Source organism: Ursus americanus, chromosome 6 (assembly GCF_024610735.1).
Source record: "Ursus americanus isolate L20-20 chromosome 6, mUrsAme1.1.p, whole genome shotgun sequence".
Lineage (NCBI taxonomy): Eukaryota > Metazoa > Chordata > Mammalia > Carnivora > Ursidae > Ursus > Ursus americanus.
In genome coordinates this window covers 32,903,460-32,923,844 of record NC_142132.1, presented here as the reverse complement: position 1 = coordinate 32,923,844, position 20,385 = coordinate 32,903,460, and the positions used below count along the sequence as shown (strand labels likewise).

At 50.5% G+C, this 20,385-nt stretch overlaps 1 protein-coding gene across 1 annotated transcript; it reads left to right on the top strand.

The window, feature by feature from the left end:
• The first annotated feature begins 265 nt into the window (after positions 1-265).
• On the top strand, positions 266-18,204 carry FFAR4 (free fatty acid receptor 4). The gene is made up of 3 exons (XM_045810047.2): positions 266-896; positions 9,423-9,551; positions 17,533-18,204. The coding sequence occupies exons 1-3, from the start codon at positions 330-332 to the stop codon at positions 17,920-17,922; spliced, it is 1,086 nt and encodes a 361-aa protein (XP_045666003.1). The 5' UTR covers positions 266-329; the 3' UTR covers positions 17,923-18,204.
• The last annotated feature ends 2,181 nt before the right edge of the window (positions 18,205-20,385 follow it).

The following is a 20,385-nucleotide window of genomic DNA, read 5'->3' as shown; positions in this document are numbered from 1 at the left end:
GAAGCTGTGGAGAAGCCCTGCAGGGGTTCCAGGGGATTCTCTAGGTGGGGTTTCCCAGCCCCTCAGGCGCTTCCCCAAGAGTAGAGGGCGTGAGGCCTGGGCACGGGTCACCGCCTAGCCCGGGTGTTTCCAGCGGCATCGCCTGGCACTTCCTCGTTCCCGCGCGCCCCAGGCTCAGCGCGCAACGCCCAGCGCCGGCGCTCCTGCGGCGGGAGGGGGCCAGAGGGGAGATGTCGCAACCGCCGCCCTCCCTCTTTCCCCGCCTTGGCGCTCAGTCGCCTCCCAGATGAGCGCGCTCGCAGACGGCTGCGGGCCGCCGGGCGCCGGGCATGTCCCCTGAGTGCGCGCAGGCGGCGGGCACTGGGTCCCCGCGCAGCCTGGAGCGGGCCAACCGCACCCGCTTCCCATTCTTCTCCGACGTCAAGGGCGACCACCGGCTAGTGCTGACCGCCGTGGAGACGGTCGTGCTGGGCCTCATCTTTGCGGTGTCGCTGTTGGGCAACGTGTGCGCCTTGGTGCTGGTGGCGCGCCGACGGCGCCGCGGCAACACCGCCTGCCTGGTGCTCAACCTTTTCTGCGCGGACCTGCTCTTCACCAGCGCCATCCCGCCCGTGCTGGCCGTGCGATGGACCGAGGCCTGGCTGCTGGGCCCGGTCGCCTGCCACCTGCTCTTCTACGTGATGAGCTTGAGCGGCAGCGTCACTATCCTCACCCTGGCGGCCGTCAGCCTGGAGCGCATGGTGTGCATCGTTCGCCTGCAGCGGGGCAGGCGGGGCCTGGGGCGGCGGGCGAGGGCCCTGCTGCTGGCGCTCATCTGGGGCTACTCGGCGCTGGCCGCGCTGCCCCTCTGCGTCTTCTTCCGAGTCACCCCGCAGCGGCTGTCCGGCCAGGACCAGGTGAGCGCCAGGCTGTGCGCGCCAGGCAGGTGTCTGGGGCGGGCTGTCAGGCGGGGATCCCACGGAAACGGTGACCTGGGATAATGAGTAACCAAAACAATAGAGCAAAAATAGGCGATTTGTTGCATTTAATTGTTGTGACACTGTGCCCGGTGCTCTGAAGTTTTAGCTCTTAAATTTCACTGCAGCGACGTAGGTCCGGTAAACGCCATCCATAAATTTGTAAATGGAGTCCCCCAAATGCCTGCAAAGTGCACTTTCTATATTGAGGGTAGTGAAATATGCGGGGAGCTTAGGAGCCAGCCAGATGGAACTTCGAGGATCCGGAATGGCTAATCGCATTCGTGTATATTGAAATCTGCTTTCTCCCAGGGTGCTACAGTACTCTCACTAGCACGGCCGCTTCACGTATGAGGAAGCGAGGCACACAGAGGAATGACTTGCTCAGGGCATCTCATCCTCAGTGCGAGGAGGAGCTGAGATCGTGCTCAGTATTTTCAGCGCGGGCTGGGGAAAGGTCCTGCTTTGAGAACCTGCTGGTAGAGTCAGGAGAAAGGGCATCGGAGACCCAGGGACCCCAGACCCAATGCTGCCACTAGGGGTGTCGTGATCCTGTCCGGGGGCCTCAGTTTTTCCAACTGCAAGACGGAAGGCTTAGACTAGACCACAGGATCTTGCACGGGGAGCCTTGATGATGGGTGGCTTCAGAATATCCTGGGCGCCAGAATGTTCGGCAGATTCCAGAGGCTGGCAGATGAGCTTTATTATGAGCAGTGTGTTCAGGGTTGCCATTAGGTTCTTTGTGGGGGTGAATGACCTAAAAAAAAAAAAAAAAAGGTTCTGCAGATAATTTATGACATTGGCTCGGGTCCATTCCAGTTCGGCCGTCCAGAATCACGGTGCAGAATCGCGGTCAACGTCTGTTCCTGTCGCTGTCCCACTGCGCTCTCGCAGAGTTTGTGCGCTGAGATTCAGTTAGGTCCAGGCACCTGGGGGCCGGCCTGGTGGAGGACAGTGGCCGGTGGTTCTGGCTATCATCCCAGTGTGCCAGGTTTTCTGTGCCTCGTGGGTAGGGACAGAGAAAGAACAGGAGTCTGTGCGCCCTCTACAAAGGAAAGCAGGAGTCCTGCTCTGGGCTCAGCCTCTCCAAGGGTCTGCCCTAAGCTGGTTTTCCCACCCCCTCCCTTTCTTTACAACTCACTGATTTTCTGGCCTTATCAAAACCGTCACAAGCCACAGTCCCAAAGGGAGGCCTGCTCAGTGATCAGAAGGGAGTGAGAAGGTAGGCAGGCACAGGAATGAGATGTGACCTGGGGGAAGGCTTCCTGCTACGGAAGTGCACAGAGACTGAGCAGAGGATGCCCTCCTGGGTCTGTGCTCTGGAGCATAGACACAGATGTGGGCTTCCCTGGGGGTCTCCCCAGATCAGTCTCTCATACAGGCCTTTTAATGGCGCTTGAGAAGTCTGCATCCTGTGCAAGAAGTATCTCTTGCTCTCTCTTTTTTTTCTTTTTAACAAAAATCAGACCTAAGAGTCTCTTTCCTAATAGTTTATTTTTTGCATGGAATACATTGTGGGGTTTTTGTTTGATTGTTTTGTCTTGTTTTAAGGCCTTGAATGACTAATAGGCAGGAACCATGTCAGGCCTGTGGCACTTGATCAAAGGACATGGAAGCCTGTGGCCATGCCCCCTCAAGTGGCGGCCAGGATGGCTGGGCTCAGCTGAGCTGGTGGGGTGCCATCCGCGTAGCAGACCAAGGACCCTAACCCAGTGGGCAGGCCTGTCCTCCTCAGCCCAGATGTACTTGAGAATCAAAGTGGGTCACTTACGTGCTTCTAAAATAAGTGAAAGACCAGGCCTCACCCCAGACCCATTGGATCAGCTGGAGGCTAGGTTTTGCTAACAGTCTTTTGATTAAGTTATTCTCTCACGGAATAATAGTGTATCTGTATTTTTCACAGACCTCGAGGGACTCTTCCCGATTTTTTTTTTCTTCCAGAAAAAAATGACACTCGGGAAATTAAAGATCAAATAGAATAGATCTTCAGGGTATCTTATGTTCCCAGACATGTACCTTGTGCCCCTCCCTTTTACAACTGTTTTAGGTACACTTAAACTTAACTGACAAATGACACTTAAAAGGGCTCTTGTCCCTTCCCAGACTAAAACTGCTTGCCTACGTGGACACAGGTGGTTGTCTGAGCGAGAAGGCCCTCGCTCCGATGGGGGAGTGTCCCTGTCTTGTCACTCTGTATCTTACCTCTGGTGGGGTGTCTGTGTGGTTGGAGCCCCCAGCAGCACTTCCAGGATGACCAGAGCTGAACTGAGAGGTGTTTCCATGGAGACTTGTGTTGTGGTGGCTTTCCCTCCGTCTCCCTTGGGGTGGGCATGCAGACCCCTCTTGTATTAACACGGAAACACTTCCTTGATCATAGAGCCTTTGGGGAGGGATTGGGCAAAGCCACTGGGAGAGCACATCAGAAGCACCTTGGAAGATTGAGGGCTAGCTGAATTGGCCGCAGGAGCCCTCCTCCCTGGAATTAGTAGAGGTGGGGCAAGGGAGCTTGTCAGGAGAAAACCAGATGGTCCTTTCGAACTCTCCAACCTCTTTGTCTTTTCCCCATTGCATGCACCTGTCGATAAGCCAAGAACAGAAAAACTGCCCTGTTCCTCAAGGGCTGTGACCTGAGCATGTAGGAAACAACTCATTTTATAGGTGTGCAAACTGAGTCTCAGGGGTGGAAGACATAAGTTGAAAACAATGAGAAACGGGGGGAAAAAGAGTGTGGCCATTTAAAAAAAAAGAGACAGAGAAGGATCTAGGCTAGACTGAACAGAGTCTCACATTTAAAATTAGCAAAAGCTTGTTTTCTTAATCCTCTATTCCCAGCTTCCTGTCTGTAGATTCTGCCCGCCCCTTCCTACTTGGACACTGAATACAGAGCTTTTGGACGGGGGACACTTTCCTACCCAAACCACCGGCTGAGGGAACTCACTAACCCCAAGCACACGCTGGCTGCGTCCTCTTGAGGAGCTCTGGCCAGGGAAACAGTGCCTCTCAGAGCTTTCTGCCAATCTAGTGCTCCCCAGCTCCCCAACACAGGAACACGAGTACCTTTGTCCGTTTGGGCAGTGGGTGCCCCGCAGTCCAGGGTGACCAGCCTCCTTCAAAATTCCCTGCAGGGAGGATAAAATGATAGACATGCTAAAAATGCTAGATAATTTGGTATTCGGAGTGTGGGCTTTGGAGTCCTGCGTTCTGAGTCTGCGTCCCATCTCTGCCCTTTAGGAGCTGTGTGACAGGGGCGAGCGGTCCCCACCTCTCTACCTTCCTTTCCTCATTTGCAGACTGGGCATGATGACAGTAGAGCCTTATAGGATTGCCACGGGGACTAGCGTTCAGTGAGCGGGCCAACACCTGGCACGTACACAGTTAAGCACGCAGGAATTGCCAGCTATTATTAGTTTCCTTATCTTTGGTTATAAATATTTTAAATATTCTTTAAATAGTGTAATTCTGATTGCGTAACATAATAGGTGGCCATTTTAAGAGGGTGGGCACATTCTAGCAACAGAGACATCTCAGCCAGGTCAACTCAGCCTTTTCCAACAGGATGCCTGCCTGTGTGTGCTGTGGCTCTGGCCGGGCGCTGACCCTCATCGGCAGCTTGGGGGGACTGTCCACCCGGCCAGAATGTGCTGCCTATTCATTGCACAAACATTTACTGAGCACCCCTCCCCGCTGCCCTCACTGTGAGTCACGTGACCAAGACGGGGTCCTGTTCAAGGAGGCTCCCGGTATCGACAAGGCAGATGGTCTCAGACCTGGCCCGGTTTGTTTCTCACAGAAACCCTCCAAATAGGTGTTCGTATGTTCATTTTCCAAAGAGGGAAATGCCTAAAGTCATGGAGCAGGGATGCAACCAGAATTTCGCTCTGTTTCTCCCCATGCCGTTCCCCGCGAGTTCGCACTTCCTCGGGAGCCCCCCGCTTCCTGCTCTGCTGCCCCGGTTTAGTACCAGGCCGAGCGCCGCCGTGTCTCTGCTGAGTGTGAACCGGCTGAGGAGAGAAACGCAGTTCGCCTGCTTTGTTACTCTTAGAGGATACCTTTAAGATGTGAGAAAGTCCATCTCTTGCCTTGATATGTTCTTTTCTTTCTGTTGGGAAGCTGGAGGACAAGGGGATATCCACCAGGATTCCCACTTCCTTTAAGTCATCTCGAAGTCTTCCATTTTGCTTGAATAGGCGGAACAGGGAGAATGATTTGCAAAGGGATCCTCAGGGCTACTCCGAGAAGCATCATTAGAGAAGCTGACAGCAAACGGCTGGAATCAGGTGGCATTTCAAATAAGTCAGCCAGGGTGCAGCGGGGTCCGTGTGTGAGCAGTGCCTACAAATAGATGACCCCATCCACAGGGGAGTCTTCTTAGAAGAGAATGAGTGAGATCTCAGCTGAGGGTGAAGATGAAAGGCAGTTGGCCAGATTCGGACGTGGGGAACTGGAGGGACATTACGGGCAGAAGAAATAGCGCAGGGGTTGGCAAGACATGGTACTTGAAGGAGTGGTGGGGGCCAGCTGGAGAAGGGCCAGGTATGCCCCTTGAGGGAGTTTGGACTTACGAGGTGAGAGATGGCCTGGCCTGGGAGGGGTGTGCCAGCAAGAATGAGATACGTGTGTGCGCTGGATAGCTATTAGGGCAGAACTTAAAGGTTCCCTCTGAGTGGGGAAGGAAGAAGGAGACGGCAGAAAGCCCGTACTCAGGTTGCTGGAAGCATAGGGAATGGTGACTCCATGCCCTGAGTCGGTGATGGCAGGAGGTGGAGACTTCTGGGGTGGGACATCGGAGCTTGACATGCTTCTGAGACATCCTTCGGAGATGTCGTCAGGGCACAGGGGTCAGTCTGGGGTTCAGGAGAAGACAGGGCTGGAAAAAGCAGCAGTGTCTTGGAAAAGAAGCCATGGAAATGGATGAAATTGCCCAGGAGAGGTAGAGGTTGGGATGGGGATACAAGTTACACTTAACGCCCTTGCATGTGGCCTCCTGCCTTCATCCATCCTGGTCCTGACACTGAGCTCCAGCATCCCCATTCTCCTGACTGAAGCCCATCCCTCCAAGCACAACAGGTGCAACCCCTCCGGGATGCTGCTCTCCTCTGGGACTGTGCTCGCCTGTCCCTGGTAGCTCTGGGCACTGCGGCTCGCTGCCCTGTATTGAAGTTTCTTAGCGCTTCTCTCTCTCCCTGAGCACATCAGAGCCCTCTTGAGGGCAGGGGCCTCGCCTTGCCCATCCTCACAGTGGTGCAGCCACCAGGGCTCAAGTCAGTGAGTGGTTGAACAAAGCAATGAAAGGACAGTCGCTGGCTTGGCCAGCTCTGCTTTTGCAGGTCAGTAACAAAGCAGACCTAGACCTTTGGGTTTTCAAATTTCCTTTTTAAAAGCAGGAAACATTTCAAATGTGCAGAAAAAGTATAGGGACTATTATAAGACTCAAGTCTCCACCTTCCAGAGCCGACTCCTGCCGTGCTCCCTCCTAAGTCACAGTGCAGGAGAGAACACCTAGAATCAAAATAACATAAGTCAGAAGGATTTTCCCACAAAAACACAATTATAGCAGGCCAGCCCTTTGACTGTGGGCCTGGTGCCTGTAGTTAAAATTTTTAATGAGAATAAACACTGCACGTCACCAGGGATACCATATAAAGCTTTCTAAAGAGCATATAAATCCATCAGTCAGTCCACACGGGCCAGCCGCACTGTCTCTTCAGCCGTGCCCGGGGGTGCTGTGCAAAGTTCTTATCTCACTTCCTTATCACACTCCGTGACTGGCGCGAGTGCCACAAATCCAAAGGTAAAGGAGCGTCTTCATCAGAGTCATGAAATCGGGGGAACTTCCTGGATGAGTTCATTGTTTTTGTGGAAAAAAAAAATAGCTGGTTAGGTTTGCTAAACGAGCATGGTAATCCATATTTCATGTTTGATCCTCATTTCTTTTAAAAATTGACTTTTATCGCCATTTTTTCTCTTATAAAATAATATAGGCATATTCTAGAAAATTCAGATAAGCCAAAAGAACAAAAAGAACTTGAGTCGCACCTAGAAACAGACACTTAATTTTCTGGAATGTATCCTTCCAGTCTTTTGTCTACACGTATGTGTGTGTGGGGGGGGTGCACAGGTGTGTATCTGTCCATTCACACTACACATTTTCTTCAGCAGCACGGGGCTAATACATGAGGCAGAGTGTTTAGGGATCTACTTCTTTGCTCCTATTGTAGGGAGAACACCTGGCTCTATCATTATACCTTCTTCTACAAAATCGTGTTAAGCCTGGAGAGATTTTTTTTTTTTAAGATTTTATTTATTTATTCAACAGAGACAGAGACAGCCAGCGAGAGAGGCAACACAAGCAGGGGGAGTGGGAGAGGAAGAAGCAGGCTCATAGCGGAGGAGCCTGATGTGGGGCTCGATCCCATAACACCGGGATCACGCCCTGAGCTGAAGGCAGACGCTTAACCGCTGTGCCACCCAGGTGCCCCAAGCCTGGAGAGATTTTGGCAGACATTCTGGAGAAGGCTTCTGGAAAGAGGTGGAGGCCTTTGGGGTTTTTAAGAAACGGTTCTGGGATCTGTTTTTGTGCCCTCCCTGTACATTTTCCTATCTCAAGTATAGGAAACAGAGACCCAGGCACCTTCAGGACTGGAATCATCTCTTCTGATCATTGCTCCAGCATATTTGCTGGTCCATGTTGCCCCCCGGTGTGGTAGACTGAGGGCATGGTGGGCAGAGATCATCTCAAAATAATCACCACACTACCAATCCTCAGAAGATCCTTGAGAGACACACATTTCTTTCCAATCACCACAGCGTAGAAAGATCTAATGCACTTTGTCCCCTCAGGTATGGAGGGGATGGGGATGGAAGAACACGTTTTGGGAATTATTAGTACATTTGTGAGGCATCTAAACTACATAGGAAAAGGAAGCAACATTCTCACACCCCTTTCAAGGTACAAATATGATTGAAGCATTCTTCCCTGCTTGACCTGCCTTCAGAGTTTTCTTGGTAGGTCCCCGGATTTCCTTTATAACCACTTAGCTCTCTGGGGAAGATACGATATGATTGAAAAGAGCTACGCGTCTAGTGTCTTAGACTAATGCTTTAGGAAGATGTTTCTAAGCCTTGGTTGTCTCCTCTGTGTCATGGGAAAAATAATAATGTGTATTTCAATATGGTTGTTGTGAATGTTCCATGAGATAATGTATGTAAAGTGCTTCCTGGCATAGAATAAATGCTCAGTGAATATCAGATTTACTATTTCCTGTTCATGCTGAATAGGAAAAGAAGTGCCTATGTGTTTGCATTTTGAATTTGAGCACCCCATTATGACATACGTGATAAAAGTTCTTTGCCCCTGCTTAGCGTAGCATTCAACAAATACTGGCTGAATGAATGAACGATGCCATAAATCATACCACTACAATTGGTTCAGATGCCTTGTCCACCAAAAGTCAATGATGTGCTCTTTTTTACACAGAATGTGCTCTTGAAGGTCTGTTCTGTGTGTTCAGAAGTGTTCAGGGCAGCTCGATTTCTAAGTAGTTCTGCTCCCGCAGTCAAGCAGGCTCGGGAACTTTGTGTTTGGGAGGACAGGCAGACACACAGATCTCTTTGCATTGACCTATTTATTCTTTGGAGGAAATTGTTGCTGCAGCTCCTAGTAACTATATAATAAGGTCCCCACATGCTTCGAGGTTGGTAATTAGTGTCAAACGCTCGAAATCAGCACAACATACTGACAGCAGCAAGGTTGCAAACCAGGCCTTTCCGCCCCATGCCAGTGGTTTTCCATCTTGAAAGCTGGAGAATTGTGTGGGGCTGTTGCATGTCCCTCTGCGGGAGAGACACGTGAGGATAGAGCTTCCAAGTCCGGGCCCCAGTATTGTCTTGGAGTAAGCCGCGGCTTTCTTTGATGCAGCTTGACGCATTTTAGACATTTGCACGGCCCCTAAATGAACCCTCAGTGCCTTAACACGGTTTCTGGTGGCTTCAGCGGCCCCAGAGTGACTTCACTGCAGCCTCGCCCCTGTGCTTACGTGTTTGTGTGCGGCGTGTCACTTCCAATCTGTGTAACATTTTAGGGCTGGGCTTGTCACCTGTAAAATGAAGGACTTGGCAGAGAAGGCTCAAGGGCTCTTGGCAGCTCCGTCCAGGGAAGTGGAAAGAGCACTGGGCCTGGAGTCATGCCCGGGAACCAACTGGAGCTGTTATCAGCATGTGACCCTGAGACCCCGTTGTGTCTCCTGGAGAATGGGCATAATAGCTGTAGTTATTCTGCGGGTCAGAGAGAAATGGTTCACAGGTGTTTGCGCGGGCAGGGGAAGGGACGCGGAGCATTCATGTCTTCCTGGTTGCGTCGTGGTCACACCCCAGTGTAACAGTGTTGGATACTCTCCTACTGGGACTGCGCTAAAGGCAAATAAGAAGCCACCATGGAAATGATGTTCTCTTCCTTTTTGTAACTAGGAAATTCTGATTTGCACACTGGTTTGGCCCAACATTGCCGGAGAAATCTCCTGGGATGTGTCGTTCGCTACTTTGAACTTCTTGGTGCCAGGACTGCTCATTGTGATCAGCTACTCCAAAATCTTACAGGTATGTCTGCTTTGAGCACCACAGCTGAACTCTACTTGGGCTGGGATGTGTCGGATGGAATCAGCCTTCCAGGTCGGAAGTTACGTTAGCGTTCACGCCAGCCCAATCCTGGCTCCCTGCCCAGACCCACCCCTCTGCAACACTGAGGGGCAAGAGTTTGGTATATAAAAAAAGAAGTTATATCTTTATGACTGTTATTATTAGTTTTATTATTTCACTGCTCACTAAAGTAATACAAAGCTCATTATAAAAAAATTAAAGACGTAGAAATGTATAAAACAGAAACCAAACATCTACTCCCATTGTTAACAGTTCAAAGTAAATTTTTCAGGTTATTTTCTTATAAATTTACCTATATACATAACTTTAATGCCGTGTGTATACATGTATATTTATAACACATATTTGACTGTATAAAATGGTCAAATATCAACCATATATCATGGTTCAACCCAATGTTTTTTTGTTTGCTTCAGAGTTGAGATAACACTATTTGTAGTTTCCTTTTTTGGCTTAACACTAGATTGCAATATCTTTCTACATTTGTTTTTATATCTCTGTCTCTTTATTTTTAATGGCTTGATGCTCTTCTGTCATACGGATGTGACATAATTTATTTTATGGGCTTCTGGGTTGAGTCCATTGTTACCCCATTACAAACAGCAATAACAGTGATGGAGAATGTACACTTCTAAAAACTTTTTATTGAAGTGTAATCTATATCCAGAAAAGCATACGCAGCATACAGGCACAGCTCACAAACTGACCACACTCCTAGAAGCTTCTCCCAGAAACAAAATGAGACACAGAACATTACCAGAAACCATCTCCCGTGACCTTCCCATTGCTACCCCACACTCCTGAGAAGGTGCTTTTCAAAAGTGCGCCGAGCCAGGAAGTGATGTCCACCTTCGAAGTGAGTACGTGCAGGGATGCGGAAAGGGCCCGCGGGCCTGGCTCCTGCCTCTTGACACAGCCTGTTCACGAGGGCTCAGGCAAATGGCGTGTGCTCGTGCTCATCTCAGAAGGGTTATTGCAAAACCTTGGGTTCTCTTGGAGGTTTACAGTTGTTGAATCTTGGTTTTGATTGCATATTAGAGGTCATCTGGCAAACGAACTTATTGAAGTGGGGCCCTGTAGGTCCTGCTTGCTAGCTGGCCACTTTTAAGGCCCTGTCTTTGTAGCTGAGAATCTGTAACCTTCTTAGATGCTCAGAACCAAAAACCAGGCCAACCTCCAGCTGGGTCTGCTAATCCTGGGTCCTGTGGGAGGTGGCCAGTCACGCTCTTCTCTAGACTCTTCCCCACGAGCTGACTTGTGACCCACTTAAGTGACACCCAGCCTGGGGCTTGTTCAAGGGTATGAAGCCGATTCAGGCCTGGAGTTAAGGTCTGTAACGTGTTTGTAGTGGGGGCCTGGCATGTGTAAATGCAACGTCAGAATTAGCTGTTATTACCCTAAAAGAAAAGGAGTAAGGGAAAAAGGAAGATAAACTTAGAATGAATTCTTTAAAAATTATTTAACAAATATTTATGTAGTATTGACAATGTGTCAGGAACGAATTCATTTATCCTATCAAGAATGACAGATGAGGAAACCAATGCACAGAAAGGCTAAGTCACTTGCCCAAGATCACAGAGCACACAAGCAGCCGGATCAGGACTCACACTCAGGCAGAGTCCTCACACTTTAATTCCTCAGACATTTGTTAAGGATCTGCTCTATGCAACGTGTTGGTGGGGAGTGGAGATTGGTCAAGAGTGAGCAGGTCGCATTCTTGATCCAGAAGGAGCTTTAACCCGGGAAAGGAAGGGAGAGACAGACGAAGGCGCTGCTGTTCGATGCGGTGAACTGCTGGTCCCCCGGATAGTGTGGCGCTGGGACTCAGCGTGAAAGCACGCGGCAAACTGTTGAGTGCTGCGCAGATGTCGGAAGTGAATGAGGGGAAGGAGAGAAGAACAAAGGGCTGTGAAAGGCAGACACGGAGACAAGAAAGGGGTCTTTTAATAACCTGGTTTTTGAGTCCTTGCTGTGTGGCCTTTGGCAAGATATTTATTTTCTCTGAACCTCAGCTCCCTCATCTGCAAAATGGCGATGGCTCGGACAGTGTAGGATTGTTGGGAGACAGGTCAGAGATACTGCCTGCTGGTAGCAGGGGACGAGTAAACTAGTGCTGTTGTTGTGTGTTAGGCTGGCCCTCTGACCCTTGTCTCAGAGCATGCTGGGGAAAGGTACCGTTGAGATTTTGAATAAGCCGCAGGGCCCAGATTTGGAGCAAGGCAAGAACAAGGAACAGACACTAGAGCAGGGCTGGCTGGAGCAGGCCTCCTCCCTGGGCGGTCGCACTCCTGAGTCCCCTAGAGGCAGCGAGGGCTCGGGTCCGCCCCTTTGAACTTCACCTCAGACATCTCAGTCACCTTCTGAGGGAGGATTGACTTATCCCACCCTCTTCCATCTTTTTCTCAGGCCAGGGCCCATGAGGAAACATTCCAGGAGCCCCGAGGGCCCTGATGGAGTTGGGGAAGGTGTCCTTGTATCCGTCCGCCTCTAAATTGCAAGTTGTCACTTTCCAGACCCATGGCCAGCCTTCAGTTCTTCCCCTCACAGACCCCAGGACAGCTCCTGGATGAAACAGAATATGTATCATGACTCACGGTTATGAAACGGTGCTCTGAGGGGTGACTAAAGACACCATTTAGATCCCATTGCTTCCCTCACACATCGGGCAAAACTCAAAGCCCTCACCTTAAGACCCCATGTGATCTGGCGGCCATCTCACCTCATTTCTTGCCCTCTCTTGTGTCCACATTGGCTGTGGGACTGTTCCTCACACAGCCAAGACACGGCTGCCTCAGGGCCTTTACACCTGTGATTTCCTCTCCTGGATCTCTATTCCCCCAATTTCTGTGTGGCCCACTCCCCCACTCCATAAGGTCTCTGCTCAAAAGGCTCTTCCCCAGAGACCCTTCTCACCATTCTCTAGTTGCTTATTGCCCTGATTTATTTCTCTTCAGTGCTCTTACAACCCCTGTCATATTCCGTTTTTGCGTACTTATTCGTAAAGCATCTGTTTTGCTCACTAGAACGCAAGCTCCATGAGGGCTGAGGCTTGGTTTTGTTTCCTGCTGTAGCTCCATGCCCAGCACAGAGCCTGGCTTATGCGTTGCAGACACTCAGTAAACACTCGCTGAATGAGTAAGACACAAATTTTGGGTCACATTGAAAGGGCCTACAATAAATACCTTCTCCTTTTGGATAGCAGGAAAGTCACTGAACGAAAAGGCCTAAGACCCAGATTTCAGTCCAAGCTTTATTACTGTGTGACCTTAGGCAAGTCATTTAACTACTGTGGGCCTCAGTTTTTCTGGAGCTAGGTAGACCTCGATGGATTGTTTGATGCACTAAAATGAGAGTGTAGATATGATAATATTTCGAACAGGCTGCTAGACTTTAATTGGAAAGAAATCTAGCATTGTGATTTTGAAAATCATGCTAATGAAAATATAAGACTTTAAAAAAATTACTTTCCACCCCATGAGCCAAACTAACTACCGCTCATTTCCTGGGAGGACTGTGATGTTTGTCCTCACTTTGGACCCGTGGGTTTGCCAGGCGGGTAACTTGGAAGCAGGCAAGCTGCCAGGTGGATGGAGTGTCTGCATGGACCCTCATAGCTTGCGTCTCTCTCCCACTGAAGGTACTCACAACTCAGAGACACTGGATCAGCTTTTCAGCGGAATTCTTCTGTCAAGAGAATAACTCTTTAAAATGAATTGAACATCAGTGTTAATCAGCTATTTTCATAGAGACACAACCAGCAACTCCTCTGAAGCCATAAGACACATAACTCCACCTGTCACCCCTTCCCCTTCTTTCACCTGTCAGTACTGCCTCTGACTCAGTTTCCATGTATGGGCCTGAGAAGTGCCTCTTTAAAATCACCTTGATCTTGGATTCCTCTGAAGCAGCATCTCCCCTAAAGCACTCTCTAGAACTCCATGGGCTGTTAGATGTTAAAAAGGGGTCCATGATCACATGAGTTTGGGAAATGCTGATTAATCCATGTTAAGTGGGTTTCTTCACTGCAGGGCTTCTGAGAGGCTTCATTACACTAACGTCCTTTGAGGGTCTCCAACGCAGGAACAGAGGAGGCAGCACTGCTAGGTCTGACCACAGACCCCCTTTTCCCCCGCAGAGCATCTCTTTGCACTGGTGTTCCGTGGATCTCCTTTGGGGAACACTGCTCTAACGTCCCTGCCCCGGGTGCCGGTTCTGCCCGATGCAAGGACGGAGAGCAGGCCTCAGCTGGGCTCTTTGCTTCCAGAGCTGCTCCACGAGCTCGGGGCGGGGGCCTTATTCACTGTTCTGCCTTCCCTGCTTCCTCTTTCCTCATGACTTCAGCACGCTATACGTCGTCAGTGGAGTTTTCCGATCAATACTTTCCCAGGGTACTCGTCTCCCAGTCACTCCCAAGTGCCTTCAATGAGGCTGTCCCTGCTAGCTGTCAGGACTTGGTTTCCATCGTCACCCAGCAACCACTGCCACGGCAAGAAGCTTCTACCCCGTGCCAGCTTGTAGATTTCTGGCTCCCCTCCTCGTTCTCCATGTACATGCTAGAATGGAGAGCAGGTGGGCAGGGCTCCCTTCTTTCTTGCTGACTATCCAGCACCTGTCAGAGTATGTGGCACACGGTAGGGGGTCAGTAAGTGTTTGCCGATGCGAGAGTGAGGGTCTAGTTTGAAGTTGGAAAACCCTCCCTTATCTCAGCATGCACCTGAGAAACGAACTCCGTTTCAGCTAAACATGAACGTGTTAGGTAGTGAACACGCAGCCCCCTCTCCACGTCTGGCCCTCATTCCCCAGCTTCGGGGCCTGCTGGCTGGCAATGGAGCGGGAGATGGGCCCTCTGGAAGCTGCTGATGGACCAAGCAGCCCCCAAGGGAGAGCCAACCCCTAGGGCCCGAGCTATGTCAGTGGGGACCCACCTCTCCCTGTACCCACCAGTTGGCAACCACGGTGTGGAGGCACGGAGTGGCAAGGGTGTGAGGTGGAGAGATGTTTCCCCTGGGCCTTCGGACACTCACACGGGTGTTAAGTCCGTGCCTCTCAAAAGGACAGTTTACAAAGTGACTCTTTTCAAAGAACTGGGAGAAAATCCCAAATCTGTTGTCCTGAATTAGTAGTCCCCTTAGAGTCAGCAAGGACCACCTGGGAGTTTGTGAGAAGTACAGTTTTCTGGGCCTGCTCAGAGCCACAAAAGCGCGTATCTGACGGTGGGCCCAGGCACTCGCCTGGTGACTCCGACATGGGGGCCACGGATCACACTCCTGGGAGCTCCATCCTCTCTGCCCGTAGCCCCACAGTGAAGAGCTCAGACACCTGCCCCTGAGATGTGCTTCCCCCCACCCTGGACCATGAGCCCTGAGCACATTACCTCACCTCTCAGAGCCTCCATCTCTTGTCCCCAACACGGGGCAATGACAGAACCTACCCCAAAGGCCTGTTTAAAGGATTAAAGTTAACCCTCAAGTTAGTCGAGCATTGAATTTCTCCTAAAACACATGAAGCATTCTGCACCATGACAGAGACATTTTAAAGCCTGGGTAAAATTAACTAGTCTCGTCATCTAACGTGGGGAGGGGAGCAGCAAGGAGCCACACTGGATTATAATGAGCCCATTTTCTTCTCACTCCCTGAAAGTCGTGGGAATCATGGGCAGAGGAAATGGCAGCATCAGTCAGTGCTAAAAACAGACCCAGCCACTTATCCACTCGGACCATGAGTCAGCCCATTTCTCTGTCTGCTCATAGTCACTGTCAGGCACTTGCTAGAGCCCCGGCCCACAGAAGCCATAGGGCTGCCCAGCCCCCAGGGAGCCTGCAGTCTGCTGGAGGTCAGAGGTAGCCATGACGCATCAGCATTGACCACGTGGCTGGCCACGTGGCAAGGGCCACATGAGTACCGAAACAAAGCGCTGCGGGATGCCACGTGGGAGATGAACCAAGAAACCTTCTCGATGTTGCTGGCATTAGAGCTTGGAGTCATAGGTCAGGCAGAAGGATTTCCATTGGTGGAAATAGTAGAGGGTAGGAAGGAACTAGTTTAAGATTAAGAGCGTGGGCTGGAGTCAGACTGCCTAGGTTTGAAGCCCAGCTTTGTGACTGCTTAGCTGGGTACTGTTGGGCAACTTCCTCAACCTCTTTGAGCTTCAGTTTTCTCATCTGTAAAATGGAGATCATCAAATTAGATCTGTCACAGAATTGTTGGGAGAATGTAAAGAGAAAAGCCAAGTGATATGTACAGGGCCTGGCACGTGCTCAATAAATAGGAATTTACATCAACATCACTCAAAAAATAAGTGTAAGACACTGTATGAAGGACTCTAGCCCTCTTTGCAGGGCAGTGTGGACAGCACAAACAATGAGGCTGCTGTTGGAATCGTCTCTTAGGTGCCCACCCCTGTGAGGGGACTGTCCCCTCTGTTGGTCATGGTGTCTGATCTCCATGTAGCTGGTAGTGGTGCCAACAGAGCCCACCGATTGGGGGATCATTCCCAAACGGCCCACACCCCAGGCATCGTGGGCCCTTCCCAGACCAGCTTCGTTTTCAGGCTGAGTCCTGGCAGCCCCAGTCCTAGCAATTGAGCAGCTCCAGTCTCCACCGCCTTCCATCGCCCCCACCTCAGGGGCCTGTGGCAAGACTAGGATCCGTTTCAATTGCTCCTGTAAAGGAAAGGAACCAAGTGTGGGGGTTCAGGGCTCCCTTTCTGCCCAGACTGGCCACACCCTTGTGCCATCTCCCACTGCCCCCTCTGCCACCCAAGAACCTGGAGGGGAGGGGAAACGGACAAGTGTGCGTGCTGCCACTTCAACCAGTACCCCTCCCCTTAAAAAAGGTGAAATAAATACAATTCCCATCAGTAGGGCCCTGGATAAATTCCGGGACAGCCCTACTGTGGAGCCTCTGCCACCACGGACAAGATAACAAGAACGAGGTGTCTTCTGTCTGGGCTGGCGTGCAGCGAGCACCGGTATCCACTGCTAAGTGAAGACAAAGAAGGGGAAGCATGGGGTGCGTGGTGTGGTCCCATGTGTGTGCAGAGCCAACGTGCAGAACCTGTGTTCCCACGGCCGGGCACGCGTGTGATAGCAGAGCATTCCCACAAGGACATACGGGCCCCTGGTCCCCGCTCTCATCCGGGGAGTGGAAATGGAGGGTACAGGAGGCCACAGGCCTTGTATCTTGAATTTGATCTGCTTCCGTATCATACTGGTTGAGTTTGTACCTTGAACACATGCCGCTTTTATACAGTTAGTTACTTACGTCTTTCAAAAAAAGAAATACTTGGGAAGATGTGTGGCTTAGTCGGTTTGTGCTGCCGCCACAACATGCCACAGACTGGGTGGCTTCTAAACGACAGAAGGGTATTTGTCACAGTTGTGGCGGCTGGAAGTTGAAGGCGAGGGTGCCCTGCTCCAGGCTGCAGACTGCCCACTTCTCGCCGTCTTCATGTGGTGGAAGGGCCAAGGGAGCTTCCCGAACGGCACTGCTCATGAGGGCTTGGTCCCCATAACCTGATCTCCTCCCAAAGACCCCACCTCCTAATGCTGCATCCTTGAGGGTGCCGTAACATTCCGCCATATGAACGCGGACCCTAGCCACGGGCGTCTGTTCACAGATTTCTCTTCTAGACCATCCAATTCAGCCTTTTCACTTCTGCATCAACTGTGTTACAATTTGGACGATTTTCTGCCTTATTTCCAGGGGGTCAGCCAGGTGCCCCATTTCCACAGAGCATTCTAAGTGTAGGCAGCTGTCAGGCCACTGAGACAGGTGCTCTGCACACCAAGTTCCAAAGCCGAATTGTCCCAGGGCAGCAGGGATGGCAGATTCCAATGCTGGAAGCTTTGCTCCTCCTAAGTCAGAACCCCCACCGTCCTGCCGTGAACTGTGGCTCTGGCTCTGCTTTGTGTTCCCGCAGATCACCAAGGCGTCAAGGAAGAGGCTCACGGTGAACCAGGCCTACTCGGAGAACCACCATATCCGCGTGTCCCAGCAGGACTTCCGGCTCTTCCGGACCCTCTTTCTGCTCATGATCTCCTTCTTCATCATGTGGAGCCCCATCATCATCACCATCCTCCTCATCTTGATCCAGAACTTTAAGCAAGACCTGGTCATCTGGCCATCCCTCTTCTTCTGGGTGGTGGCCTTCACGTTCGCGAACTCAGCCCTGAACCCCATTCTCTATAACATGTCACTGTTTAGGAATGAATGGAGGAGAATTTTTCACTGTTTCTTCTTCCCGGAAAAGGGAGCGATGTTTACAGATACGTCTGTCAGAAGAAATGATCTGTCTATTATTTCCAACTAATTAAATTTTCTCTGTAGGCAGAATTTTTCACCCTCTGGAAGGCCATGATATGTTTTCAAGGGGAGTTAATTTCCAGGACCACCACATCAGTGTAGCCTGCTTTAAGAAAATGTAACCTATGCAAACACACATGTATGCACCAGTCAATCAAGGGGTGACCATTCCGTACAGCAATTTTACCCTTTACAAAGGGTTTTGCTATGGGATCCTTTTAAATATGAACTTTTTTCAGTATGTTTGTAATATGATTGAGTTTAATAAATTTTTATTTATAACTGTTCAGCAATCACATCTCTTACATGTAAAGCCACACCATGCTGGTTTCTAGAATGAGTCTTGGAAATGAACCCAGGACCCAGATTTCTCCTTGAAGGGTCACAGCCATTCTAGGTACCACCCCACCCCCACCCCCCGCCCTGGACTTGCAAGGCCTCAATACCATTCACTAATGTCAAGAACACTTGAGGAATTTCTAAGGAATAATTAAAGGCGACTTTAGTTTTTCTCTTATAAGAAATGCCATGGACCCCTTTAGGAGAAGCCATGTTATGAAATCAGAGAGGAGATAGGATGATTCAAAACATCGAAAGTGAGAACACAAGAGATTCCCTCCACTAATCCACCTGTCAGGTCCTTCTTAAGCACATGCTATGGCCAGACAGCCACAGCCCCTACCCTCATGGAGCTTACGTACCTTCTATTCGGGGGGGAGAAGCACTAAACAGAAATCAGTAGATAATATAAATAGAAGTCAGTAGAGAGTGGAGTGTCATCATGAAGAAATAGGACGGTCATGGCAATTTGGATGGGGTGGGGAGGGGTCTAGGAAGACCTCTCTGGGGGATGATATTTGGGCCAAAAGGGAAACTACAAGAAAGAGCCAACCATCTGAATCCAGGGGAGCAGAGCTTTGCAGATCTTGCAGACGCTGGCCCTGGTGCAAAGGGGCTGTATACCCTAAGTCTGGTGTCGGTGAAGCCAACTATCGACTGAGCTTCCTCCACGCTACAAACTGTCCTTGATGCCGGGACAGAGGGGTGCCCCGCCGGAGCCAACTGAAACCAGAGAAGGTACAAGGCTGGACTGTGTAGGGTCTGGGACGCCACAAAGGAGTTTACTCTGTTCATTGGGCAACCACTGGAGGTTTGCGATTGGAGACTGATGTGACCTAGTATGTGTCCTTAAATGTGACTCTGGCTGCTGTGCAGAGACAAGACCGGTTAGGCGGCTGCTGAAGCAGGACAAGAGGGAAGTCAGAGGGGGGTGGCCTTAGGAGGAGGTTCTGAGAAACGATCTTGGAACTACTTTGGGAAGGCAGAGCAAGCATGATTTACTGATGGACAGGATGTAGAACATGGGGGAAAGAGAAGATTCGAGGGGGACTCTTGACAGTGGTTGGATGGTGGGGCAGGACACAAAAATGGGAACGACTGGGAGAATGGCAGGTGGGAGAACCAAGAGTTTTGTTTGGAGCATATAAGTTTGAAATCCCAGTGAGATCCTAATGGAAAGTAGGCAGCTAGATGCAGGGATATAGGACTTGGGCCCAAAGATACAATGCTAGGAGTCATCAGGTAGTGTTTACAGCTGTGTGGTTTTATGAAATACCCCTGGGACAAAGAGATGGGGAGAAGAAACCAGAGCCAAAGAGAACCTGTCACTTGGAGGATGGACAATGACTGGAACGTGCAGCAGCTTGGGGGCCTGGCACATAGTAGGGGCTCAATGAATCTTCATTGCAGAGTAAATCAGCGCCCTCATTGCCATTACTCACCAGGTTTCTTGAATAGCTTGCTTCCGAAGTAAGATTTATGGGGATCACAAGCTTGAGAACAAGAGGACAGGGATCTTGTTCATCTTTAGTTACTAGATTTGGTAAATGAAAGCTGTTTTGTGAGGTGATGTGTGGCTATGTGATGGGCGTCTGGGATCATCACACTGAGGCTGAAGAGTCTGGCTCTGACAGCCTGCTGTCAGGCATGAATGACGGGCAGAGCTTTCCCATATCCGGCTGCCTGTCTCCCCCCCTTGCTGCTGGGAGAACAAAACACATCAAAGCGAAGGACCAGGGGGCCCTGGCTTCTTGATACGCCAGCTCCAAGGCAGCGATCTCTACACACACGCGCCCTTCCCCCCTTCCCCACACATTTCACAGATGTCAGTCTGGCATCATGGCCAGGGTTGCACAGCTCCAAAGTGCTCTCACGGAATCCTCACGGCACCCCATCAGGCAGGTACTGTTTCCCCATAGTTCACAAGAGTGAGGTTCAGAGAAGCCACCTGAGCAGCTCCAATTCACACAAGTAGTATGTATCTGAGCTCGATTCTGGCTTAAAACCAAGACACTGGTACCAAAGCCTTGATGCTTTTTCCAGATAAAAACCTGAGGCTCCCGGGAGCTCCTGGGCAATGAAGGTAAATGGCTCTGCATGCGGTGATGCACCGAGTTCATGGGTGCCGCTG

Excerpts from the sequence above, each read along its gene's own strand:
- FFAR4 (XM_045810047.2), top strand. The coding sequence starts at position 330 with ATGTCCCCTGAGTGCGCGCAGGCGGCGGGCACTGGGTCCCCGCGCAGC. Across the intron at positions 897-9,422 it reads GGCTGTCCGGCCAGGACCAG|GAAATTCTGATTTGCACACT; the intron begins GTGAGCGCCAGG and ends TTTTGTAACTAG. Across the intron at positions 9,552-17,532 it reads GCTACTCCAAAATCTTACAG|ATCACCAAGGCGTCAAGGAA; the intron begins GTATGTCTGCTT and ends GTGTTCCCGCAG.